This window comes from Manis javanica, chromosome 8 (assembly GCF_040802235.1).
Source record: "Manis javanica isolate MJ-LG chromosome 8, MJ_LKY, whole genome shotgun sequence".
In the NCBI taxonomy this organism is placed as follows: Eukaryota; Metazoa; Chordata; class Mammalia; order Pholidota; family Manidae; genus Manis; species Manis javanica.
In genome coordinates this window covers 48,208,413-48,230,605 of record NC_133163.1, presented here as the reverse complement: position 1 = coordinate 48,230,605, position 22,193 = coordinate 48,208,413, and the positions used below count along the sequence as shown (strand labels likewise).

The following is a 22,193-nucleotide window of genomic DNA, read 5'->3' as shown; positions in this document are numbered from 1 at the left end:
TTAAAATGTGTGAATTTCATTTATAAGTTCTCAGTGGATACACTTTAAAAGAACAAAAGGATAGAAAAATGTCTAACCACTCACTAATCTTCAGATCTTAATACTGTCCCAGATTTAAACAAATATGCAAACAAAAAAGCAAAGTGGGGTTGGGGAATGAAAATGAAGGAAGGTCTAGAGATATTTGCATGTCTAAATCTATTTCTCAGTGTGTTCAGAATTATTTTTTCTTTTTACTTATTTATCCCAAAGTGATATTGTTTATAAAAAGCAAATGTGATGAAGTTATAGCCTCATTAGTAAAGACTAAAGCTGACATTTTAGAAAAACAGATTTTATGATGGGTATTAGGTCACCCTATTTTACTTTATTAAGTTTAAAGTAAATGGGCTACAAGAATCCAAAGTATTTTCAAATTAGTTTATCATTTGTGTTTTGGAAATGGAAGCATCACAGTTCCTGGGCCAAACTCTAAGAGAGAACATTTTATTTTATTGAACCTCCTGCCATTGGGGCTCCCATAGCTATCTTAATCTTGACACTTTCATGAACATTCTTGGATATCTTTGTTTTTCCTAAAGAACTAGTTTCTCCTGACCTGATCAGAATTCTACTACTTAGCACACTGTTAGCCTGTAAAATCAAGCTTCAGGCTAAGATTTCTCCTCTTAGATTCAAGGGGGGGAATTGTTCTTACTGACTTTCTTGTAGGGGGTTTGGTGGAGCCTCAGCTCAAAAGTAAATTCTGCAACAATGTGTTCTTATACCAAAATTTTCAAGTGTCTTACCTTTTTAAGGCTAATCTAGGTCACATTATATCTCACATTTTTCATATTTGTTTGATCTTTTTTCTCTACTCCTTCAGTCTGTGAACACTTAAAACAATTCAGAATTCTTCTGTGAAAGGTAACAGCCCTGTGGTGAGGGCATGTGAGAAAAAGAAGTTGGCCTCATGGTGGTATTTCTGAGCACTTACTGAATGCCTGACAGTGTGGTGAGAAGTTTTACATTTATTCCGTTGTTTAATTTTCACAACAACCCCACAATAACAGGTACTATTATTATCTCTATTTTGTAGATGAGGAAACTGAAACACAGAAAGGTTCCATGGCTACTAAGTGGCAGAACTCGGATATGAAGCCAAGGAGGCTGGCTCCAGTGGCTGCGTGCTTACATTACCTTATACTGCCTCTCCAGTTTGTTGTTTAGTAATAGTGTACTGGAGGGAAGACCCCATGCTTAATTCCAAAAGGCATGTTTCTCTTTGGTTCCTATAGTGTGGATGATGAAGCTTCCCAAGGATTGCTGGTATAGATGAATGAAGTATGTTGCCATAAGAGCTATGGTGGTTGGGAATTCAGTTCTACTGATCAACTTCTCAGAAGGTTCCTTTATGGACTGTCATTCCTTTTTTATGGTTGCTGAACCATACAAGGAGAATCTGAGGGAAGTTTAGACTTTAGAGGAACAAGCCATGTCTGGAAAATGATCAGTAGTACACTGTTAAAGATAAACACGAACACAGGTTTTGAGGCATGCATTTCAAGACCCCAAACCATGAATGGATTACTTGCCAGTCAGCGTGTGTTCACCCTCATCACTGCCAAGCCTCTGGGCGCTCTTTCTCCATGACATATAGAGGCTCAGTTTGGATCACACTGCCCTTGCCTGTGACCTTGGTACATACTCAGGGCTCTTACATTTAACATGAGTTAACTGTTTGATCCTGGTTCAGAATGAATACACTAGTGTTTTATTCAGGCACTGACTCATGAATCTTGGGACATATTATGTATTTAGGCAATTTCGGGGTAATATTTTTCTGGGAGGAGGTGGGTAGGTATCTGAAATCTATTCTAAGCAAAACAGCACAGTCCTTGATGGACTAGAAAAAGAATCTTAAAATTTCCTTCCCATGACTTGGGAAGAAGTTGACTCCCAAATTAGAATAAAGAGAAAAACATTTTAATTAGTCTCTAATAAAAATAGAAAACAAAGCTTAGTTTGTTGTTTTCTATAAAAGAAAAATCCAAGAAATCAAACATCATGCTCTAGCATCTGGGAAAAGGGTAAGATGATTTTCTAATCAAAACGCAACCAGAAAGCATATCATTACAATTTAGGGATATTTGGCCAAAGCTTAGATCACAATTGTTTGACGATGATGTAGAATCAGAAAGAGCAGATCAGTTAAATCCTTAGCTAATAAAAGAATATTTTAGAGCAGTATAGTCTTTCTGGATAGTAGCTGGGCTAAGTGGAAACATTTAAAAAACACAACAGACCAATCTTCTTTGATATCAAGGGAAAAAAAGGCATCTGAGATAAAATTTCAAAATCAAAGAGATGCTAAAATCTTGAGTCAAGAAGTAAACAGATTATTTTAGTTGTCAGTTTGAGTCAAAAATTTACATGCATATTTTAAGTAATTTTGAGAATATTTGTAATCGATTTAGCATAATTATAAAACATTGAACTACATGTATTGTTAGTTTCAGAGGTCAGATAGTTACTTTAACATCATTCTGAATGCTACTCAAATTTTGGCCATTTGTATATGGATTTTGGGGTGTAGTTTCTTGAACTATTTTTACTGACAGGCTGTGAAAACAGATTATTAAACTAAGAATATCCTAAAAAACCAGTCTCAGTGACTGCAATGGGGCATGGAGGGACTCGATAATATGGGTGAATGTAGTAACCACATTGCTTTTCATGTGAAACCTTTATAAGAGTGCATATCAATGATACCTTAAAAAAACCCTAAAAAACAACAGTCTAACATTACACCAGGCACAGTTGTGTGTGTTAACAGATATCAAAGGGGCCAGTAGGAGAAGTCTTAACTATAGCCAGTCAAGTTCTATTGCATCATGACCTTTTATCTTTTTCTTTCTATCAAAAGTATCTGACAGACAAAAATTATTCAGATTCTAAAGAGGACAGGACTCTCACTGAATTAATTAAATTTAATGAACACAAAGCAAGGCATATTAATTAACTGCATAGGGACACTAATCAGCAGTAAATTAAATTAAGATAGCGTTAAAAAGAAAAGGAAAATGGAATACTCCAGTCTCATACAAAATGACCTATTAAAATTAACTTCATAAATTACTGCTCTGGATAATTTTGTCTTCCAGGTGAATTTTTGCTGTGAGAACGTTCTGCATTTTGACCTTCAGTGTGGTTGGCATCCTCTGCTCGGTGTACAGACTTTAATGGCTTGTGCACACAGCCGTGTCCATGCTTATTTCTGCAGGCAGCCCTAAATGGCTTAGTGTCAATGCTTGAGGGATTCAGTCTGTGGTGCACAGCACATGTGAACTTGCAGTTCCCACACCAGAGGAGGTGCCTCTTCACTCCAACACAATTGTTACCATTCTGCCAACTGCCCTGGATGCCACAATGGGCAGATGAACATGACTCGGGAGGAGAGTGATATGCCAGCTGCTGAAAGGATTTCAAAGCCCTGAGGCTTTTTCTCCTCTACCTGCCTCTCCTCCTACCCCAACACCAAGACTAATTGGGTTGGCTCTTCTTTTTTCTCCTCCACTAAAAGCCCTTACATTGCCCTTGTATGACATATTTTGTCCTCTGAGCTAGTTGTGACATAACCTTTTATTGATTCTACCTCATTGAAAGAATTGGGTACAGAGAGAGGCTGACCAAGGAGGATTTACCTGGGTTCTATATACTTGGATGGCTCTATTTCACAGGTCACTATGTAGGTGTTAAAGAAACACTTTTAAATGGCAAGAGAGAATTGCTGCAACAAAAAAAGAAATTTCTTAAGTTTAAGGGAAGAATTCAGTTATTCCTTGAAGAAACCGCTTAAAGGCACTAACTTCGTAGCACAAACTGGAAGTTGCAGGTGTTGGTTCTGGACCCCCTTCTCCCTGGTTGGAAGCCCAGCCCTGTCATTCACTAGCTGCGTGAACTCAGGCAGCTGTGCCTCAGATTCCTCAATTGCTTACTAGGTGAGAATAAAATGAGTCAATCTATGCAAAGCACTCAGGAGAGTGTCTGGTTTGGTAAGCAGTCAATAAATAATAAACATTTTTGTTACTGCAGAAAAGCATTTTTATATACGATCTATATACTGCTTACTTCAAAAATTAATTAAGGCATTACCCCAAAGCAATACATACTAAACAAAACAAGAAAAATAAGAAAACTGAAAATAAAAGAGAGCAAAAATCCACTAAAAGGATGAGAGAAGTACATGTACCAGGTACAGGGATGAGTTTAACTGGGTGATGTAAGCCATAAGGATGTAGCCCTAAAACTTCCTGGGTTATAGTGTTCTGTCTGGTAAAAGGAAGCATGTGGATGTTTCTTAAGAAACAAAAAATTTAAAGCACTGAATACTGTGTCATTTATTACATGGATGCTTATACTGGGAGAAGCAAAGAGCAAATCAATTTCTTCAGTTTTAGAAAATATCAGAAAATGACAAAATTATAGAGATGAAGAACAGATTAGCAGTTGGTAGGGATTGGCAATGGTAGAGGGGTGAGGTGTGGGTGTGACTATAAAGGGGTAGCACAAGGGAGACCTTTGTGGTGATGTAATGGTTCTGTATCGTGATTGCAGTGGGGGCTCTATAAATGCACACAAGGGACAAAATGGCATAGAACTACACCCATACGCTATACTGATGTTGGCTTCCTCGTTTTGATATTATATGATAGTTATGCAAGCTGTAACCATTGATGAAAACTGGATGAAGGTACAAGGGATTTCTTCTTACTATTTTGCAACTTCCTTTGAATATATAATTACTTCAAAATAAAAAGTTTAAAAATCAGTAATACTTTTTAAATAGGTAATACTTATGCTGCCATAAAAATATCATTGCATGGTTGGCTTGAATTTTTATTTTTCTTTGAAAGAGTTATTTTCCTCCAGATAATATTAAATACTTGCCTTTGCTTAAGTCACCTAAAAATCTCAATGAAATCTTGCCATATCCCTTAGTCACATAAACCAAAACATTTAAAAATTTACAAGTTAAAGTTTATTTCCAATTTTCATTTTCCTTCTGTATCCAGGCTCAAATTTTCCTGACCAGTATTGGCAAGTCAACTCTGATCCTCTCAAACTCCCACTAATTCATACTCAACTATTTGCTCACTATTGAGGTGGAAGCAGTCAACTCCCTTAATTTATATCAATATTCCCAGATTACTTTCTGAATCAATAATTTATTTACATGCAGCGATGCTCTCTTCCCCTATCTCCTTTTATTTCAGCTATTCCCCAATGCTGGGTTTGTGAAATCTCTAATACTCTCAAACAGGCAAGCATTGAGTTTATCTGACTTTCTAAGATGTCGGTCACATGGCTACAAGGGTACTTTTCCATTATATGGTAAGAGCCACTCTAAACTCCAGATTTTTGTAACCTTATCCAGAAGTGTATTTACTTTTCCACATTTATCAACCTGGCAGCTGTCTTTTGTTTGCTGCAATGTGGCGTGCAGTCTCGATCTTGCTTCAAGCACCAGCGTCCACTTGGGATGTTGCTATATGACTGGGTGGACACAGGCACGTACCTTTCATCTGCACGAAGTCGAGCTGGTGAATGGATTGCAGCAGAGGGCTGTTGTCCAGACTCAAGTCGAAGTCTGTGGTCATCCTGGGAGTGAGTGTGCCTTTTCCCCACTGATCCTCAGTCAGGTGCACTCTCCTTATGAGGGCGTCAGAGATCTAATCATATCAAAGACCACAGCCTAAGAAATGCAACACTACACTGGACACAGAATACTATTCCTTGACTCACCTGGAGTGTTATCACCAATGGCTTTGGAACTCACACCCTTCCCTATCTCCATGTGAGGAGCTGGTTATGTCCAGGGTGACCGATAATTTTTATTGCAAATCTGGATGCTTTTATGAGTTAGAGAGGGGCATTAAAAATAACTAGCAGCTGTTAGTTGCTCTAATAGGCAAACCTGGATATACGACCATGCTATTTATGACTGATTAAAAGCCCCCAATTTAATATGTTGGAGATTGGGGTTAATCCTACTGGAACCAACAACCCTAAGTTCCTAATATAAGGTGTGGTGTCCTATCAACACTGGGGAATGACTTTTGCAAAATAGTTTAGAGAGGCTGCATATGGTAATCTGTAAAATAGAATTTTGTACACTTTAAGCACATTATCTTCATATTATCCCTTTATTCTTCAGTAGAAAACTCTTTCATTTCTTATATTTAGTCTCCCTCTTTCACTCAGCCAGTCTGGTAGAATGTGAGTTGGAAAGGATCAATATATTTCTTAATAAAACGTCCCTTAATCATGGGGATCAAAACTTAACTAAAATTCAGCTGACACCAGAGCATCTCACTAAAACAACACTGAAGAAATCATGAGACATCCAAGGAATGAAAAAATTTCACTTTGTTTAGGAAAGCACTGACTTATTGGCCATTTAGGAAATCACTGACTTACTGGCTACTTGGAGGTGTCAAGAAGGTAGAAACCTTGCATACTTAGACATTTCTAGCTGGCAAAACTGTCCAAGATATTAGTGGAAAAGGACGGAACTTAAGGCAAGCAATAACTTTGCTTTGCAGAAACTTATAGGAAATTATGTTTTCATGATTAAACATGAACAAAAGCAAATAAAAATAAGCCCATGTACTTCTCAATCTTGTAGCACATAGTGGCAGACTTCTGGGATGTCATTGGGGTTTTGAAGGCACCCATGTATACATCACAGTGTGGAAGTGGGTTTCATCATGGAGGGACCCAGCCGTGGCTGTTGGGAGTTGCCTTGGTGTCAGAGATTCAGTATCATGGGACATTGAGGGTCTGAAACAGAAGCTAGAGGACACCTACCTGCAAAAAGCCACTAGGATCATTTTCCTTAATCACCTCCAGGCAGTACTCCATGAGACCTGTGGTCTGCCGCAATTTCACTGTGCAGTGAGAGATCTGATCTCGAACCACCTAGAATTGATGAGAGAACAGGATGGTCCAAAGTGCCAGAGGGTAGAAAAGAAGAAAACTGGGACTTTGGAAAGCTTCTTCAAGCCACAAACCAAGACCACCATGGACTAAATTTATGAGAATATCTGTGGTAATGTCTGCTGTGGACATTGGCTCTGGAAGACAGATTGGATAAGGGCTCTTACAGGACTTGCAGCAGTAGGACCCATCAGAAAGGCAGGCAGATGTTAGAACCCTGGGAACTTGGTTTCCTGGGTGCCTTAAGGCGCATCTTTGACAGGTCCCCCTTGCTCCCCTTCTCTGGGAAGCTGACTACGGTGAGCTGCTATATATGGGAAGTTGTGGTGTGTTTGTAAAGGAGCTGAGAAACCTGAGGTGTGGCTACAGTTTCTGCTCTTTAACACAGTGGCCCACCTTCTCTTGCCCTCTGCCTGTCCTTTCTGAAGAGCAGATGTCACCATCTGAACCCAGTTCCTTCTTGCTCTATTTCTCTTTCTCTGTGGGGGTGCTGAGGTGGGGCTTAGAGGGGAAACTTGCTGGAAAACAATGAGCTAATGACAACAAGTAAGCCTGAGAAAGATGGATGAAGAATTAGTTTTAACAGTAATCCACTTAGAATCAATCACAGCCTCATTTTGGAAAGCACTTTTAAAGGCTCTACTTGCCAAGCTGTAAGTCTGCTTTAACCTAGATAAGGATCTCTCTGAACATGCAGTTTCTGCCTCTGGGAAGTTGCCTTTGCCCAGTGTCAAATACATGACAGTACTTGAAAAGTTTCTTTATTTGGAGATGTTCATCTTTTGTGTCTTCTGTTCAGTGCCAAATCTCGAAATGGCTTTTGAAGCATTGAGTTGAACAGGGTTTTCTATCTAGGAACCTCAATTACTCCCAACCTAGATATGTATACCACTTTGCAAAAACCTCAAAAATATCCAGCATTCCAGATTTCTCTGATAATAAATAAAAGGGGTTTTAATAATGATTATTTAAAAACTTTTATTTGTTTCATCTTTTTGGTTTGATTATAAATTTATTTCCCATTAAAGATTATTATATCCACTTTCAAAAATAATTGGAAAATAGACCAAATAAAAGCAGATCATCTCACCCTTCAATTCAAAATTTTAAAGCATTTTGATATTCCTTTTTAGATTTTCCCTTAAGCTAGATTTACTTATAGCTGCAGTCATCATATGTGACAGCTTTATCCCCTTCCCACTTAACACTGTATCATATTCCATGTTGCCACCATCAGTAAATGTTACTGGATACATAAATATCCTACTGAGTGGGTTATATAATTAAAAAAACCATTCCTGTTCCCCTATTTTTGGCCATTTGAGTTCTTCCTAATTTTGACATTTCATCCATTCATTATTGCTAATCTTCAATTCTAATTTTTTTTATTGTGGTAAAATGTGCCCAACATAAAATTTACCATTTTAACTATTTTTAGTTGGACAATTCTATGACATTAAATATATTCATATTGTTGTGCAACCTTAACCACCATCTATCTCCAGAACTTTTTCATCTTCCTAAATTAAACTTTGTACCCTTTAAACATTAACCCCTCCCTTCCAGCCCCTGGGAACCTTTCTGTCTCTATGGATTTGACTACTCTAGGACCCTTATATAAGGGGAATCATATATATTACTCCTTTTGTGACTGGCTTATTTCACTTAGCATAATGTCTTCAAGGTTTATCCATATTCTAGCTTGTGCCAAAATTTTCCTCTTTTTTAAAAAAATTTTGTTATCATTAATCTACAATTCATGAAGAACATTATGTTTACTAGGCTCCCCACTTCAACAAGTCCCCCCTACAAACCCCATTACAGTCACTGTCCATCAGCGTAGTAAGATGCTATAAAATCACTACTTGTCTTCTCTGTGTTGTACAGCCCTCCCTATGCCCCCCCCACCACATTATACATGCTAATCGTAAGGACCCCTTTCTTTTTCCCCGCCCTTATCCCTCCCTTCCCACCCATCCTCCCCAGTCCCTTTCCCTTTGGTAACTGTTAGTCCATTCTTGGGTTCTCTGATTCTGCTGCTGTTTTGTTCCTTCAGTTTTTCTTTGTTCTTATACTCCACAGATGAGTGAAATCATTTGGTACTTGTCTTTCTCCGCCTGGCTTATTTCACTGAGCATAATACCCTCTAGCTCCATCCATGTTGTTGCAAATGGGAGGATTTGTTTTCTTCTTATGGCTGAATAATATTCCATTGTGTATATGTACCACATCTTCTTTATGCATTCATCTACTGATGGACACTTAGGTTGCTTCCATTTCTTGGCTATTGTAAATAGTGCTGCAATAAACATAGGGGTGCATCTGTCTTTTTCAAACTGGGCTTCTGCACTCTTAGGGTAAATTCTTAGAAGTGGAATTCCTGGGTCAAATGGTACTTCTATTTTGAGCTTTTTGAGGAACCTCCATATTGCTTTCCATAATGGTTGAGTTAATTTACATTCCCACCAGCAGTGTAGGAGGGTTCCCCTTTCTCCACAACCTTGCTAACATTTGTTGTTGTTTGTCTTTTGGATGGTGGTGATCCTTACTGGTGTGAGGAGATATCTCATTGTGGTTTTAATTTGCATTTCTCTGATGACTAGCGATGTGGAGCATCTTTTCATGTGTCTGTTGGCCATCTGAATCTCTTCTTTGGAGAAGTGTCTGTTCAGCTCCTCTGCCCATTTTTTAAGTGGATTATTTGCTTTTTGTTTGTTGAGGTATGTGAGCTCTTTATATATTTTGGATGTCAACCCTTTATCGGATCTTTCATTTATGAATATATTCTCCCATACTGTAGTGTACCTTTTGTTCTATTGATGGTGTCCTTTGCTGTACAGAAACTTTTCAGCTTGATATAGTCCCACTTGTTCATTTTTGCTTTTGTTTCCCTTGTCCGGGGAGATATGCTCATTAAGAAGTCACTCATGCTTATGTCCAAGAGATTTCTGCCTATGTTTTTTTCTAAGAGTTTTACGGTTTCATGACTTACATTCAGGTCTTTGATCCATTTTGAATTTACTTTTTTGTATGTGGTTAGACAGTGATCCAGTTTCATTCGCCTACATGTAGCTGTCCCGTTTTGCCAGCACCATCTGGTGAAGAGACTGTCATTTCCCCATTGTATGTTCATGGCTCCTTTATCATGTATTAATTGACCATATATGTTTGGGTTAATGTCTGGAGTCTCTATTCTGTTCCACTGGTCTGTGGCTCTGCTCTTGTGCCAGTACCAAATTGTCTTGATTACTGTGGCTTTGTAGTAGAGCTTGAAGTTGGGGAGCGAGATCCCCCACCCACCCCACTTTATTCTTCTTAGGATTGTTTTAGCTATTCGGGGTCTTTGGTGTTTCCATATGAATTTTTGAACTATTTGTTCCAGTTTGTTGAAGAATGATGTTGGAAATTTGATAGGGATTGCATCAAATCTGTATATTGCTTTGGGCAGGATGGCCATTTTGATGATGTTAATTCTTCCTAGCCATGAGCATGGGATGAGTTTCCATTTGTTAGTGTCCTCTTTAATTTCTCTTAAGAGTGTCTTATAGTTTTCAGGGTATAGGTCTTTCACTTCCTTGGTTAGGTTTATTCCTAGGTATTTTATTCTTTTTGATTCTATTCTGAATGGAATTATTTTCCGGATTTCTCTTTCTATTGGCTCATTGTTAGTGTATAGGAAAGCCACAGATTTCTGTGTGTTAATTTTGTATCCTGTAACTTTGCTGAATTCCAATATCAGTTCTAGTAGTTTTGGAGTGAAGTCTTTAGGGTTTTTGATGTACAATATCATGTCATCTGCAAATAGTGACAGTTTGACTTCTTCTTTACCAATCTGGACTCCTTGTATTTCTTTGTTTTGTCTAATTGCCGTGGCTAGGACCTCCAGTACTATGTTATATAACCACGGGGAGAGTGGGCATCCCTGTCTTGTTCCTGATCTCAGAGGAAAAGCTTTCAGCTTCTCGCTGTTCAGTATGATGTTGGCTGTGGGTTTATCATATATGGCCTTTATTATGTTGAGGTACTTGCCCTCTATACCATTTTGTTGAGAGTTTTTATCATGAATGGATGTTGAATTTTGTCAAATGCTTTTTCAGCATCTATGGAGATGATCATGTGGTTTTTGTCCTTCTATTCATTTATGTGGTGGATGATGTTGATGGATTTTTGAATGTTGTACCATCCTTGCATCCCTGGGATGAACCCCACTTGGTCATGGTGTATGATCCTTTTGATATATTTTTGAATTCAGTTTGCTAATATTTCGTTGAGTATTTTTGCATCTACGTTGATCAGGGATGTTGGTCTGAAATTTTCTTTTTTGGTGGGGTCTTTGCTTGGTTTTGGTATTAGGGTGATGTGGGCTTCATAGAATGAGTTTGGCAGTATTCCCTCCTCTTCTATCTTTAGGAAAACTTTAAGGAGAATGGGTATCATATCTTCTCTGTATGTCTGATAAAATTCCGAGGTAAATCCATCTGGACTGGGGGTTTTGTTCTTGGGTAGTTTTTTGATTACCGATTCAATTTCTTTGCTGATAATTGGATGGTTTCTTCCTTGGTCAGTCTTGGAAGGTTGTATTTTTCTAAGAAGTTGTCCATTTCTTCTAGGTTTTCCAGCTTGTTAGCATATAGGTTTTCATAGTATTCTCTAATAATTCTTTGTATTTCTGTGGGGTCTGTCATGATTTTTCCTTTCTCATTTCTGATTCTGTTGATGTGTGTTGACTCTCTTGTTCTCTTAATAAGTCTGGCTAGAGGTTTACCTATTTTGTTTATTTTCTCAAAGAACCAGCTCTTGGTTTCATTGATTTTTTCTATTGTTTCATTCTTCTCAATTTTATTTATTTCTTCTCTGATCTTTAATATGTCCCTCCTTCTGCTGACTTTAGGCCTCATTTGTTCTTCTTTTTCCAATTTCAATAATTGTGATATTAGACTATTCATTTGGGATTGTTCTTCCTTCTTTAAATATGCCTGGATTGCTTTCCTCTTATGACTGCTTTTGCTGCGTCCCACAGAAATTGGGTCTTTGTGTTGTCATTTGTTTCCATATATTGCTGGATCTCTATTTTAATTTGGTTGTTGATCCATTGATTATTTAGGAGCATGTTGTTAAGTCTACATGTGTTTGTGAGCCTTTTTCTTTCTTTGTACAATTTATTTCTAGTTTTAAACCTTTGTGGTCTGAAAAGTTGGTTGGTAGAATTTCAATCTTTTTGAAATTACTGAGGCTTTTTTTGTGGCCTAGTATATGGTCTATTCTAGAGAATGTTCCATGTGCACATGAAAAGAATGTATATCCTGTTGCTTTTGGATGTAGAGGTCTATAGATGTCTATTAGGTCCATCTGTTCTAGTGTGTTATTCAGTGCCTCTGTGTCCTTACTTATTTTCTGTCTGGTGGATCTATCCTTTGGAGTGAGTGGTGTGTTGAAGTCTCCTAAAATGAATGCATTGCATTCTATTTCCTCCTTTAATTCTGTTAGTATTTGTTTCACATATGCTGGTGCTCCTGTGTTGGATGCATATATATTTGTAATGGTTATATCCTCTTGTTGGACTGACCACTTTATCATTATGTAATGTCCTTCTTTATCTCTTGTAAATTTTCCTCTTTTTAAGACTGAGTAATATTCCATTGTAAGTACAGTTGACCTTTTAACAACATGGTGTTGAACTGCAGGGGACCACGGATATGTGCATTTTTTTTCAATAAATATATTGCAATAATTTTTGTGATTTGTGCAATTTGAAGAAACATCTTCTTTTCTCTAGCTTACTTTATTGTAAGAATAGAGTATATAATACATATAACATACAATATATGTGCTAATTGACTGTCATTGGTAAGGCTTCAGTCAACAGTAGGATATGAATAGTTAGGTTTTTGGGGAATCAAGTGTTTACACGTGGATTTTCAACTGCCCGGGGGGTCAACATGCCTAACCTCTGTGTTGTTCAAGAGTCAACTGTATATACCACATTTTGTTTATCCATTCATCCATTGATGGACATTTGCTTCCACCTTTAGGCTATTGTGAATAAAGCTGCTATGATCATTGGTATACAAATATCTGTGTGAGTCCCTGCTTTGCTTCTTTGGGGTATATACCTGGAAGTGGAATTGCTGAATCATATCGCAAGTCTATTCTAATTTTTTACTGTTTTACATAGCAGCTGGACCATTTTAAATTCCTGACAGCAATGTGCAAGGATTCTAATTTCTCCACACTCTCACTGACACTTACTGTCTATTTTTAAAAAAATAATGGCCCTTCTAATAGGTGTGAAGTGTTATCTCACTGTGGTTTGATTTACATTTCCCTGATGACTAGTGATGTTGAGTATCTTTTCATGTTCTTATTGGCTATTTGTCTATTTTCTGAGAAGAAATGTCTGTCCAAGTCCTTTGCCCATGTTTTTTTAATTGGGCTGTTTGTTTTGTTGTCTTTTGATGTACAGAATTTATAAATTTTCCTGAAGTTCAATTGTCTACTTCTTTTGCTGCCTATGCCTTTGTTGTCATATCCAAGACATCACCACCAAATCCAGTGCCTGAAGCATTGGACAATGTTTTCATCTAAGAGTTTTACAGTTTTTGTTGTTACATTTAACTCTTTGATCCATTTTGAGTTAATTTGTGTATACAGTGTTAGGCAGTAGTCCAACTTCACTCTTTTGCATGTGGATAGTCATTTTTCCCAGCTTTATTTGTTGAAAAACTGCTCTTTTCCTAATGAATGGTCTTAGCACCCTTTTCAGAAATCATTGGACCACATATGCGAGAGTTTATCAGTGGTGTGTGTCTGTCTTTATGCCAGTACCAACTTTTTTTGATTATTGTAGCTTTGTAGTAAGTTTTGTAATCAGTAAGTGTAAGAATTCCAACTTCATCGTTTTTCAAGATGTTTTGGCTATTTGGAGTTTCCTAATTTTTTGACATGATTTGGCCTTGCTTTTTAATGTAAGTAAAACATTAAATAAAATGTAGGATTTAAAATCTCCTTATTGGAATTGGTATAAGAAGCTAACTTTGATGAGGATGATTTGTGATTTTGGTGGCATGGTAGTAGGGGGATCATATTTAAAATTCACTGGCAAATTAATTTTCTTCTAATATTGTGTACATTTCTACCAAACTACCACCACTGTCTGTCAGTCTGACTCAAGGAATGCAAAGTATTTTATTTTTTAATCAGGAAGTAAACAGGAAGGTTAAGTTACTGCTTCCAGGGAAAAAACACCCATAAGTAAAACATTTAAAAATGTAAGACAAGGGGACCTACAGTTAATATGTTGCTCTTTTCTGTTACATGAGGCTTACCTAATTGCTCTGAGAAAATACTTTTATATTTTGGTAGCTTGGTAGAAGAAAACACAACAGTCACCATTAGCTATCCAAATAGCATTTGCCCTAAGGACTATACGTAACTGACCGGTTCTCAAAGTCTTAATAACAAGCACAGACCAGATCTGAGCACTGTAACCCAGAAAGTGTTAGCTTTAAGGCAAAATAGACATAATTATTGTGCTTACTTTTCAAAGCGTTGAGCTCAGTGATAATTTTATTATCTAAATGTGCTGAAATAAATGTTTCTCAGGCCTTATAAAATTCTTTGTCTGCTTCTATAAATTCCTCTCTCAAGCAAGACTTATTTGGTGCCAAAGAAGCTTTCTGAGTGTTGAAGCTTCCTGGCAACTCTTAAGAAGCTTCAGGGTTACACTGCCAAAGAGCTGGTGAGTTTCAGTGGGGGGTTGCCATTGGCTCCCATATTCCATGGTTCAAACTTCTTGGAAGGACTCAATACTCCTGAGTTCCTGGCTCTCAGCTCCTGCTGTTGCTACAGTGGATTCTGGTTCATCTTTTTACATTTTAATTGACCATTTACGATGGTCACAGTAGCCTTTGATAAAAATCACTACTAAAAATTAAACTATGGGGTTCCCAGAAGCAGCGTTTTTAGCTGTGTTTTAATTAGTTTCTGAATTAATTTAGCAAGATTTCCCATCTTATGGATGTCAGCTGGATAATCAGATCTTTTAAAAGTATAAATATTTTTTTTTCTAAATGAGTATCTTTATCAGTTCTCTTACACTACTTTCTTCACTGTGCTATTTCTACCACTTCTTATAATTATTTATTTCTATATTATATTTTTTGTGGAAAACAATTCCTAGGAAGCCAGGTTATATTACTTTTCCTTTGAGTTCCACATTTCTGTGCAGTTACTCTACTGCTCCTGAGAAACCCTTGGCACCATGTTTGTAGCTGGCTGTACTTTAAGAGTTCCTTTTCTCAAGAAGGAAATGTGCAAGTTGCAGGAATGGCACATAGGGACTGGGAAACAATCTTCCTGCTTTCATCTGCATCAAAGCCTAAAAACAGCTCTCATGGGACAATGAATTAATCTGTAGTCCGTAGTTTCAGAGAAGGCTTTCACAACTTTTTCAGCAGTCACCCTCTGCTCTGGATGGCAGGTGCAATAGATCATTTGAACAGTTTTATTTTGTTAAGTGGTATATTTGTAAAGGTGATTTCTTGGGTCAGGGGATGACACTGACACTGATTTGGAAAAGGAGAAGTTGAGAATAGACTATTGTGTCCCGTTAAATGCTCAGACTTTTTCAGTAGCATAGAGCAATCCTTTATAGCTTAGATAACACAAATGAAAATTTTGTTTGGCCTTCCACAACTACATTTTCCCATTCCATCTTCTACCTCTATTCAGGCTCATGTAATACAACCAGCAGCAAGAACTGAGTTTAATTAAAGGAAATTTAAATATCTTAAACAATTTTGATCTTCACACCCTTCCTTCTCCTCTATCACCTCTCTCCATCTTACATGTGGCTCTTCAAAATTTTTTATTTCTTTATTTTAATAAATACTTTTTCCCATACTATTCTCTCTCATCATGGGTTCTGGAGGGAATATCACTAATGGATTTCTAGTTTAAGTAAATATTGACACATTTCTTTCCTACTTCAAGAAATTCTTTTTTTTAATTGTCATCTATATTGTCCCATTATAGTTAAAAATAATTTCTCCTAATTATAAGTAATAATTTCTTTTTTCTATTTAAGGTACATTCTTTAAAGATGCAAACTTGAAGAATTTATTCTTCAAAAGTATTGGATGGTGGGGGAGTTTCTATGTGTCTCATCATGTCTTGAAGCAGAATGACCAATTGATGCTTATTTGTGAGTAAAGTGAAATACTTTGGCCTTAGATTCACCCAGTAATTTTTTTCCTAGAGTAGAATATTATCTCCTGTATATCATTATATTCACTGAAACTTAGAGGCATTTAAATTAAGGAAGAGAATTTTAAATTTCTCACATACCACCATTCCTCTAACATTATTTTAGGCAACTATTTCCTCCATTCTCTTGATACCATACTTTGTACTAGTATTATTAATTTACCCACATTGGCAAGTGTGGGTAAGTATTTCATCCTTTGAGTTTTTAATCAAGAAATGGATCATTTAGGCCTATTAAATAAATAAAACATGCACCTGTTTTGAGGAAGGCTTGAGGTGTTGACAGCAAAACTATGAACAGAAGTGTGAATTTATTTATTAGTTCAAATAGTTTTTTGTGGAGTCTTGAGGGTTTTCTCTATATAGTATCATTCCACCTGCAAGTAGTGACAGATTTACTTCTTTCTTATTAATTTGGATGCCTTATTTCTTTTTATTTTCTGATTGCTGTGGCTAGGACTTCCAGTACTATGTTGAATAAAAGTGGTGAGAGTGGACATCCTTGTCTTGTTCCTGATCTTAGAGGAAAAGATTTTGGCTTTTCAGTGTATAAGTATGATGGTAGCTGTGGGTTTTTCATATATGGCCTTTATTATGTTGAGGTATATTCCTCTATAACCATTTTGTTGAGAATTTTGATCATGAATGGATGTTGAATTTTGTGAAATATTTTTATTGCATCTATTGAGATGATTATATGATTTTTATCCTTTATTTTGTTAATGTGGTATATCATGGTGATTGATTTGCAGATATTGAACCAACCTTTCATCCCTGGATTAAATCCCACTTGATAATGACCTTTTAATGTATTTTTGAATTTGTCTTGCTTAATATTTTGTTGATGATTTTTGCATCTATGTTCATCAGGGATATCAGTCTATAATTTTTCCTTTTTGTAGTATCTTTGTCTAGTTTTGGTATCACAGTAATGTTGGCCTTGTAGAATGAACTTGGAAGTATTCATTCCTCTTCAATTTTCTAGAATAGTTTGAGAAAGATAGGTATTGACTCTTTAAATGTTTAGTAGAATTTTTCTCTGAAGCCATCTGGTTCTGTCTTTTTGTTTGTTGGTAGTTTTTTGACTAGTGGTTCAATTTCATTACTAGTAATCAGTCTGTTCAGATTTTCTATTTCTTCCTGATTCAGTCTTAGAGGATTATTTCTAGGAATTTATCCATTTTTTTCTGTTGTCCAATTTGTTGGCATGTAATTGTTTATAGTAATCTCCTATAATCCTTCGTATTTCTATATTATCAGTCATAACTTCTTTCATTTCTGATTTTATTTATTTATTTGAGTCCTCTCTCTTTTTCTAGATGAGTCTGGCTAAAGGTTTACTGATTTTGTTTATCTTTTCAAAGAACCAGCTCTTATTGTCACTGAACGCTTTTACTTTTTGTCCCTTTCATTTATTTCTGCTCTGATATTTTCATCTTTTTATTTTGTGTATCCCTTAACTAATTATTGTAGATATAGTTGATTTTTACAAATTTTGTTTTTTAACTTTCACATTAGCTCTATATATGATTGATCTACTACCATGTTTACTTTAAGCAGTGAAATTTTTTCTTACATCTGTTATGCCATTTCCTTTTCCACTTAACGAATTCCCTTTGAAGTTTCTCGTAAATCTGGTCTAGTTGTGATGAATTTCTATAAGTTTTGTTTCTCTGGAAAACTCTTAATTCTGAATGAACCTTTCTGGATAGAGCATTTTAGGTTTTAGGTTTTTCCCTTAGAACTTTGCATATATTATGCCACTCCCTCTGGCCTGCAAAGTTTCTGCTGATAAATGAGCTGATAGTATTATGGGTGTTTTCTTGCATGGAATTAGTTCCTGTTTTCCTGCTGCTTTCAAGGTTCTCTCTGTGGCTTTAATTTTTGACATTTTAATTATTATGTGTCTTAGTGTGGATCTCTCAGTTTATCTTGATTGGGGCTCTCTGTGCTTCCTGGACCTGGATTCCTGTTTCCTTCCCCGGGTTAGGGAGGTTTTCAGCTATTATTTCTTCAGACAGGTTTTCTGCCCCTTTCTCTCTTTCTTCTTCTTCTGGGACCCCTATAATGCTAATGTTAGTAGGCTTGATGTTGTCCTAGAGGTCCCTTAACCTATCTTGTTTTCTGTTTTTTTTATTCTTCTTGCTCTTTAGCTTGGATGATTTCCACTACCGTGCTTTTGAGATAGTTGATTTGTTCTTCTGCATCTTGTAATATGCTGTTGAGTCCCTCTAATGTTATTTTCATTCCAGTTATTGTATTCTTAAGTTCTGACAAGTTCTTTTTATTTTTTCTATCTCTTTGTTGAAGTTCTCTCTGAATTCCTCCACTCTTCTCCTGAGTTTGATGACTATCTTTATGACCATTACTTTGAGTTCTTTATCTGGTGGATTACAGGATGCAGACCTATCCCATCTTGAAGGTAGTGGCCTTATGCAGAAGGTGTTCTGTGGGGCCCAGATGTGCAATCCCCTCTGGTCACCAGAACCAGGTATTCCAGGGGTATTCCCTGTGTAGGTTGCATGTGCCCTCCTGTGACTGGGTTGCAAGTGCTGAAGGCATGCTGGTGGGTAAAGTTAGCCATCAGTGTGTTTGGCTTGAGGTCTGGTCACAACTATTGTTGTGGACCTGCTGGTGTGTGGGGCTGTCCCTTCCCTCCCTGGGAGGGGCACTGTTTCTTATTGAGGCTGCCTACTGGTGTGGCAGGGCAGGAACCACTTTGGAGGCATGCTTGCCAGAGTGGGCAAGTTGGACAGGGAAGGTCCACAGGGGAATGCCAGGGTGGTACAAGTGCTTCCAGCAGGGTAGATGGAGAGTGTCAGACCTGGCATCCATGAGTATCAGGGCTGCTAGGTGAAGGAGGGTTAAAAAAAAAAAAGTGCCCACCAGTGCTTTCATTCCCAGAAAAAGTTCCTTCAGATCCATGCTCCTCTAGCATGTGTGTTAAAATTAGTCAGTATATCTTCATGTATGGTTCAGACACTCTTCAAACTGTTATCTCTGGGCTGGATTTCGCACTGGTTCTTTAAGAGCAGAGTCTCAAATACTGATGGCTAACAGGTACATGAAAAGATGCTCCACATTACTAATCATCAGGGAAATGCAAATCAAAACCACAGTGAGATATCACCTCATACCAGTCAGAATGGCCACTATCCAAAAAACAAGAAATAACAAGTGTTGGTAGCATGTAGAGTAAAGGAAACCCTCCTACAGTGTTGGTGGGAATGTAAACTGGTGCAGCCACATGGAAAACAGTATGGAGTTTCCTCAAAAGATGAAAAATAGAAATACCGTATGACCCAGTAACTCCACTTCTAGGAATTTACCCAAAGAAAACAAAATCTCTGACTCAAAAAGATATATGTGCCCCTATGCTTATTGCCACATTATTCACAATAGCCAAGATATGAAAGCAACCAAAATAGATGAATGGATAAAGAAGATGTGGTACATATACACAATGGAGTATTATTCAGCCATTAAAAAAAAGAAATCCTGCCATTTGTGACAACATGGATGGACCTAGAGGGTATTATGCTAAGTGAAATAAACCAGGTGGAGATAGATAAATACCATATGATTTCACTTACTTATGGAGTATAAAAATAAAACAAAACAAAATGAACAAAACAGCAGTAGACTCATAGACACTGAGAAGCGACTGGTGGTTACCATGGAAGGGTTGGGGTCAGTGGGTGAAATAGGTGAAGGGGAGAAAGAGGCACTTAATCTCAATCATAATATAAATTAGTCATGGGGATGCAAGTATAACATAGAGAATATAGTTAATGGTTCTGTAACATCTTTCTATGTTGACAGATAGTAACTGCACTAGTTAGGGTGAGGATTTAATAATGTGTGGACCTATTAAATCACTGTGTTGTACACTTGAAACCAATATAATATTGTATATCAACTATACTTCAATAAAGAAAAAAAAAAGAGCAAAGTCTCAGCTCCTGTAGCCCTCTGGTTCTCTTGGAATTAAGCCCCACTGTTTTTCAAAGTCAGATGTTATGGGGGCTCATCTTTCCAGTGCAGATCCCAAAGGCCGTGGGTACCCAATGTGAGGCTTGAACCCCTTGCTCCTCAGGGAGGACCTCCACACCTGTGATATATCTTCTGCTTGGGGTGCTGGGGATGGGGGTGGGGGGGTTGGTTCCTAACCTCATCTCTGCCCCTCCTCCCTTCTTGATGTGGCTTTTTCTTTATATCTTTAGCAGAGGAAGAGCTGTTCTGCTAGTCTTCGTCATTCTCAGTGAGAGTTGTTCTATATTCAGTTGCAGTCTGGGTGTATCCATGGGAAGAGGTGAGGTCAGGATCTTCCTCCTCCACCTCTTCCATCTTTTCCTCACTTTTCTGCCTGCCTTCCTTCCCTTCTTCCTTCCCTTTCCCTTCCCGCCCTCCTTCTCTCTCTCTACATCAAAGGACTACTTGCCTATTAGGAAGAAATGGCAAACAGCTTAAGTAAGCAATTTGACAAGCCAATAATATTCTTAGTGTAAATGTGTATTCTTAATGATAAAGCCACGTAATTAATTATTTGCAAATACAATGGGAACTAACAGGCAACACATGGTAAATAATAACAAAGATAATAATGCTAAGGAAACACAATAGTACAGTTGGATGCAAAATCAAGCCTTCTAAAGATAACTACAATTGGGAATGGAGGCCCTCTATAAAAATGAAAAGTTCTATAAAACAGGAAGTATTATCATTATCTTTCAGCATTCTTGATGAGTAATTTTGTTGGTGTGTTAATTTACCAATCACCCATGGAAATTGTAGAGTTTTTCAGAATATTCCTTTGGGCTTACCAAAGAATAAAATAATAACATTTGTAAAATTCTTGAGAAAAGTGTAGATCACTAAGAACACGTTTTAATTTAAGTGCTCTCACAGGTTGCCTGTGAGGATTACAGACAGTGAGGGTATTTTAAGGTCTAACTCAGCTAAGGAGGCCCTGGGAAGGATGTTAACAAAACATAGTTTGGACAAGAAACCTGGGGATCTGTTTTATTCTGCTGATTGTAGGGATATTGTCCAAGTAGCCCCAAATATGAGTTAATAATATTTCTTGAAAGCTCAAAAGCATTTTTCTCTCTAGCAGCTTTCTGATGTTTGATTAGTTAACTACATTCTGATAATAGATATTTAGCTCCCAGTGTTTTTTATACCACAGAATAGTACTAATTACAATTTACATTTCAGTGTTCCTAAAATATGGCCACATCTGCATGTGTCTCAAAGCCTTTGTTTTTAGCTTTTAAAAAAAGCTTGCCAAACTTTGTGAACTATTTTAGAGGATCATCAATTATGAACTCAAGTTGCTATAGAATTTCGTAGGTTCAGAGACAATCAGACCTATGTATAGGCTAACACTATACCATGAACTCTGGTATTATGGAACGTCCCTAGGAGCACTTCTTCAGTGTGCTGAATGAAACCTTATTTCCAGTCATTCCTTCTCTATGATAGACAATAATAATAGCTAATATTTATTAAGTACTATGTTAAGTGCTTTACAATGCTTTATGAGGTGAAAACTACTTCTAGCCTTATTTTCCACACACGTGAAATAAACTGAGCCTAGTCTTGCCCACAGTTAGAAACTATGTCAGTGATAAAGTGTGTCCTCACATCCTGTTCTCTGTGATACAGAATCTGGGCTCTTCACCACTCAGCCCCATCTTACTTCAGAACCAGAACTATTCAATCTGCTCAAGCAATCAGTGCTTTCAGAGAGGAGCATGAGTAAATTATAAAAACTGTCTTTATACACACTTGCTTTTCAGCATCCTTAGCCTTCTGGATTGCTCAAAAAAAAAGAAAGTTGCCAGAAAAACACACACACAACTCTCCTCTTTGTCAGCAAAAAGCAGGCCCCCAGAGACCTCTGCCAAAGGGGAGTGGAAGACCATGAGGTTATTCCCACTGGACTGGGA

General features: G+C 37.3%; 1 protein-coding gene across 9 annotated transcripts in view; it reads right to left on the bottom strand.

The window, feature by feature from the left end:
- Window positions 1–22,193, bottom strand: part of TRIM9 (tripartite motif containing 9) — a 116,544-nt gene that overhangs the window by 26,249 nt on the left and 68,102 nt on the right. For all 9 annotated transcript variants that reach the window (XM_017668975.3, XM_017668983.3, XM_017668969.3 and 6 more), the window contains exons 4-5: window positions 6,850–6,960; window positions 5,558–5,711 (exon numbers count right to left, since the gene is read on the bottom strand). In XM_017668975.3, coding sequence (XP_017524464.2) covers window positions 5,558–5,711; window positions 6,850–6,960 — 265 coding nt within the window. The remainder of the gene's footprint in view (window positions 1–5,557; window positions 5,712–6,849; window positions 6,961–22,193) is intronic.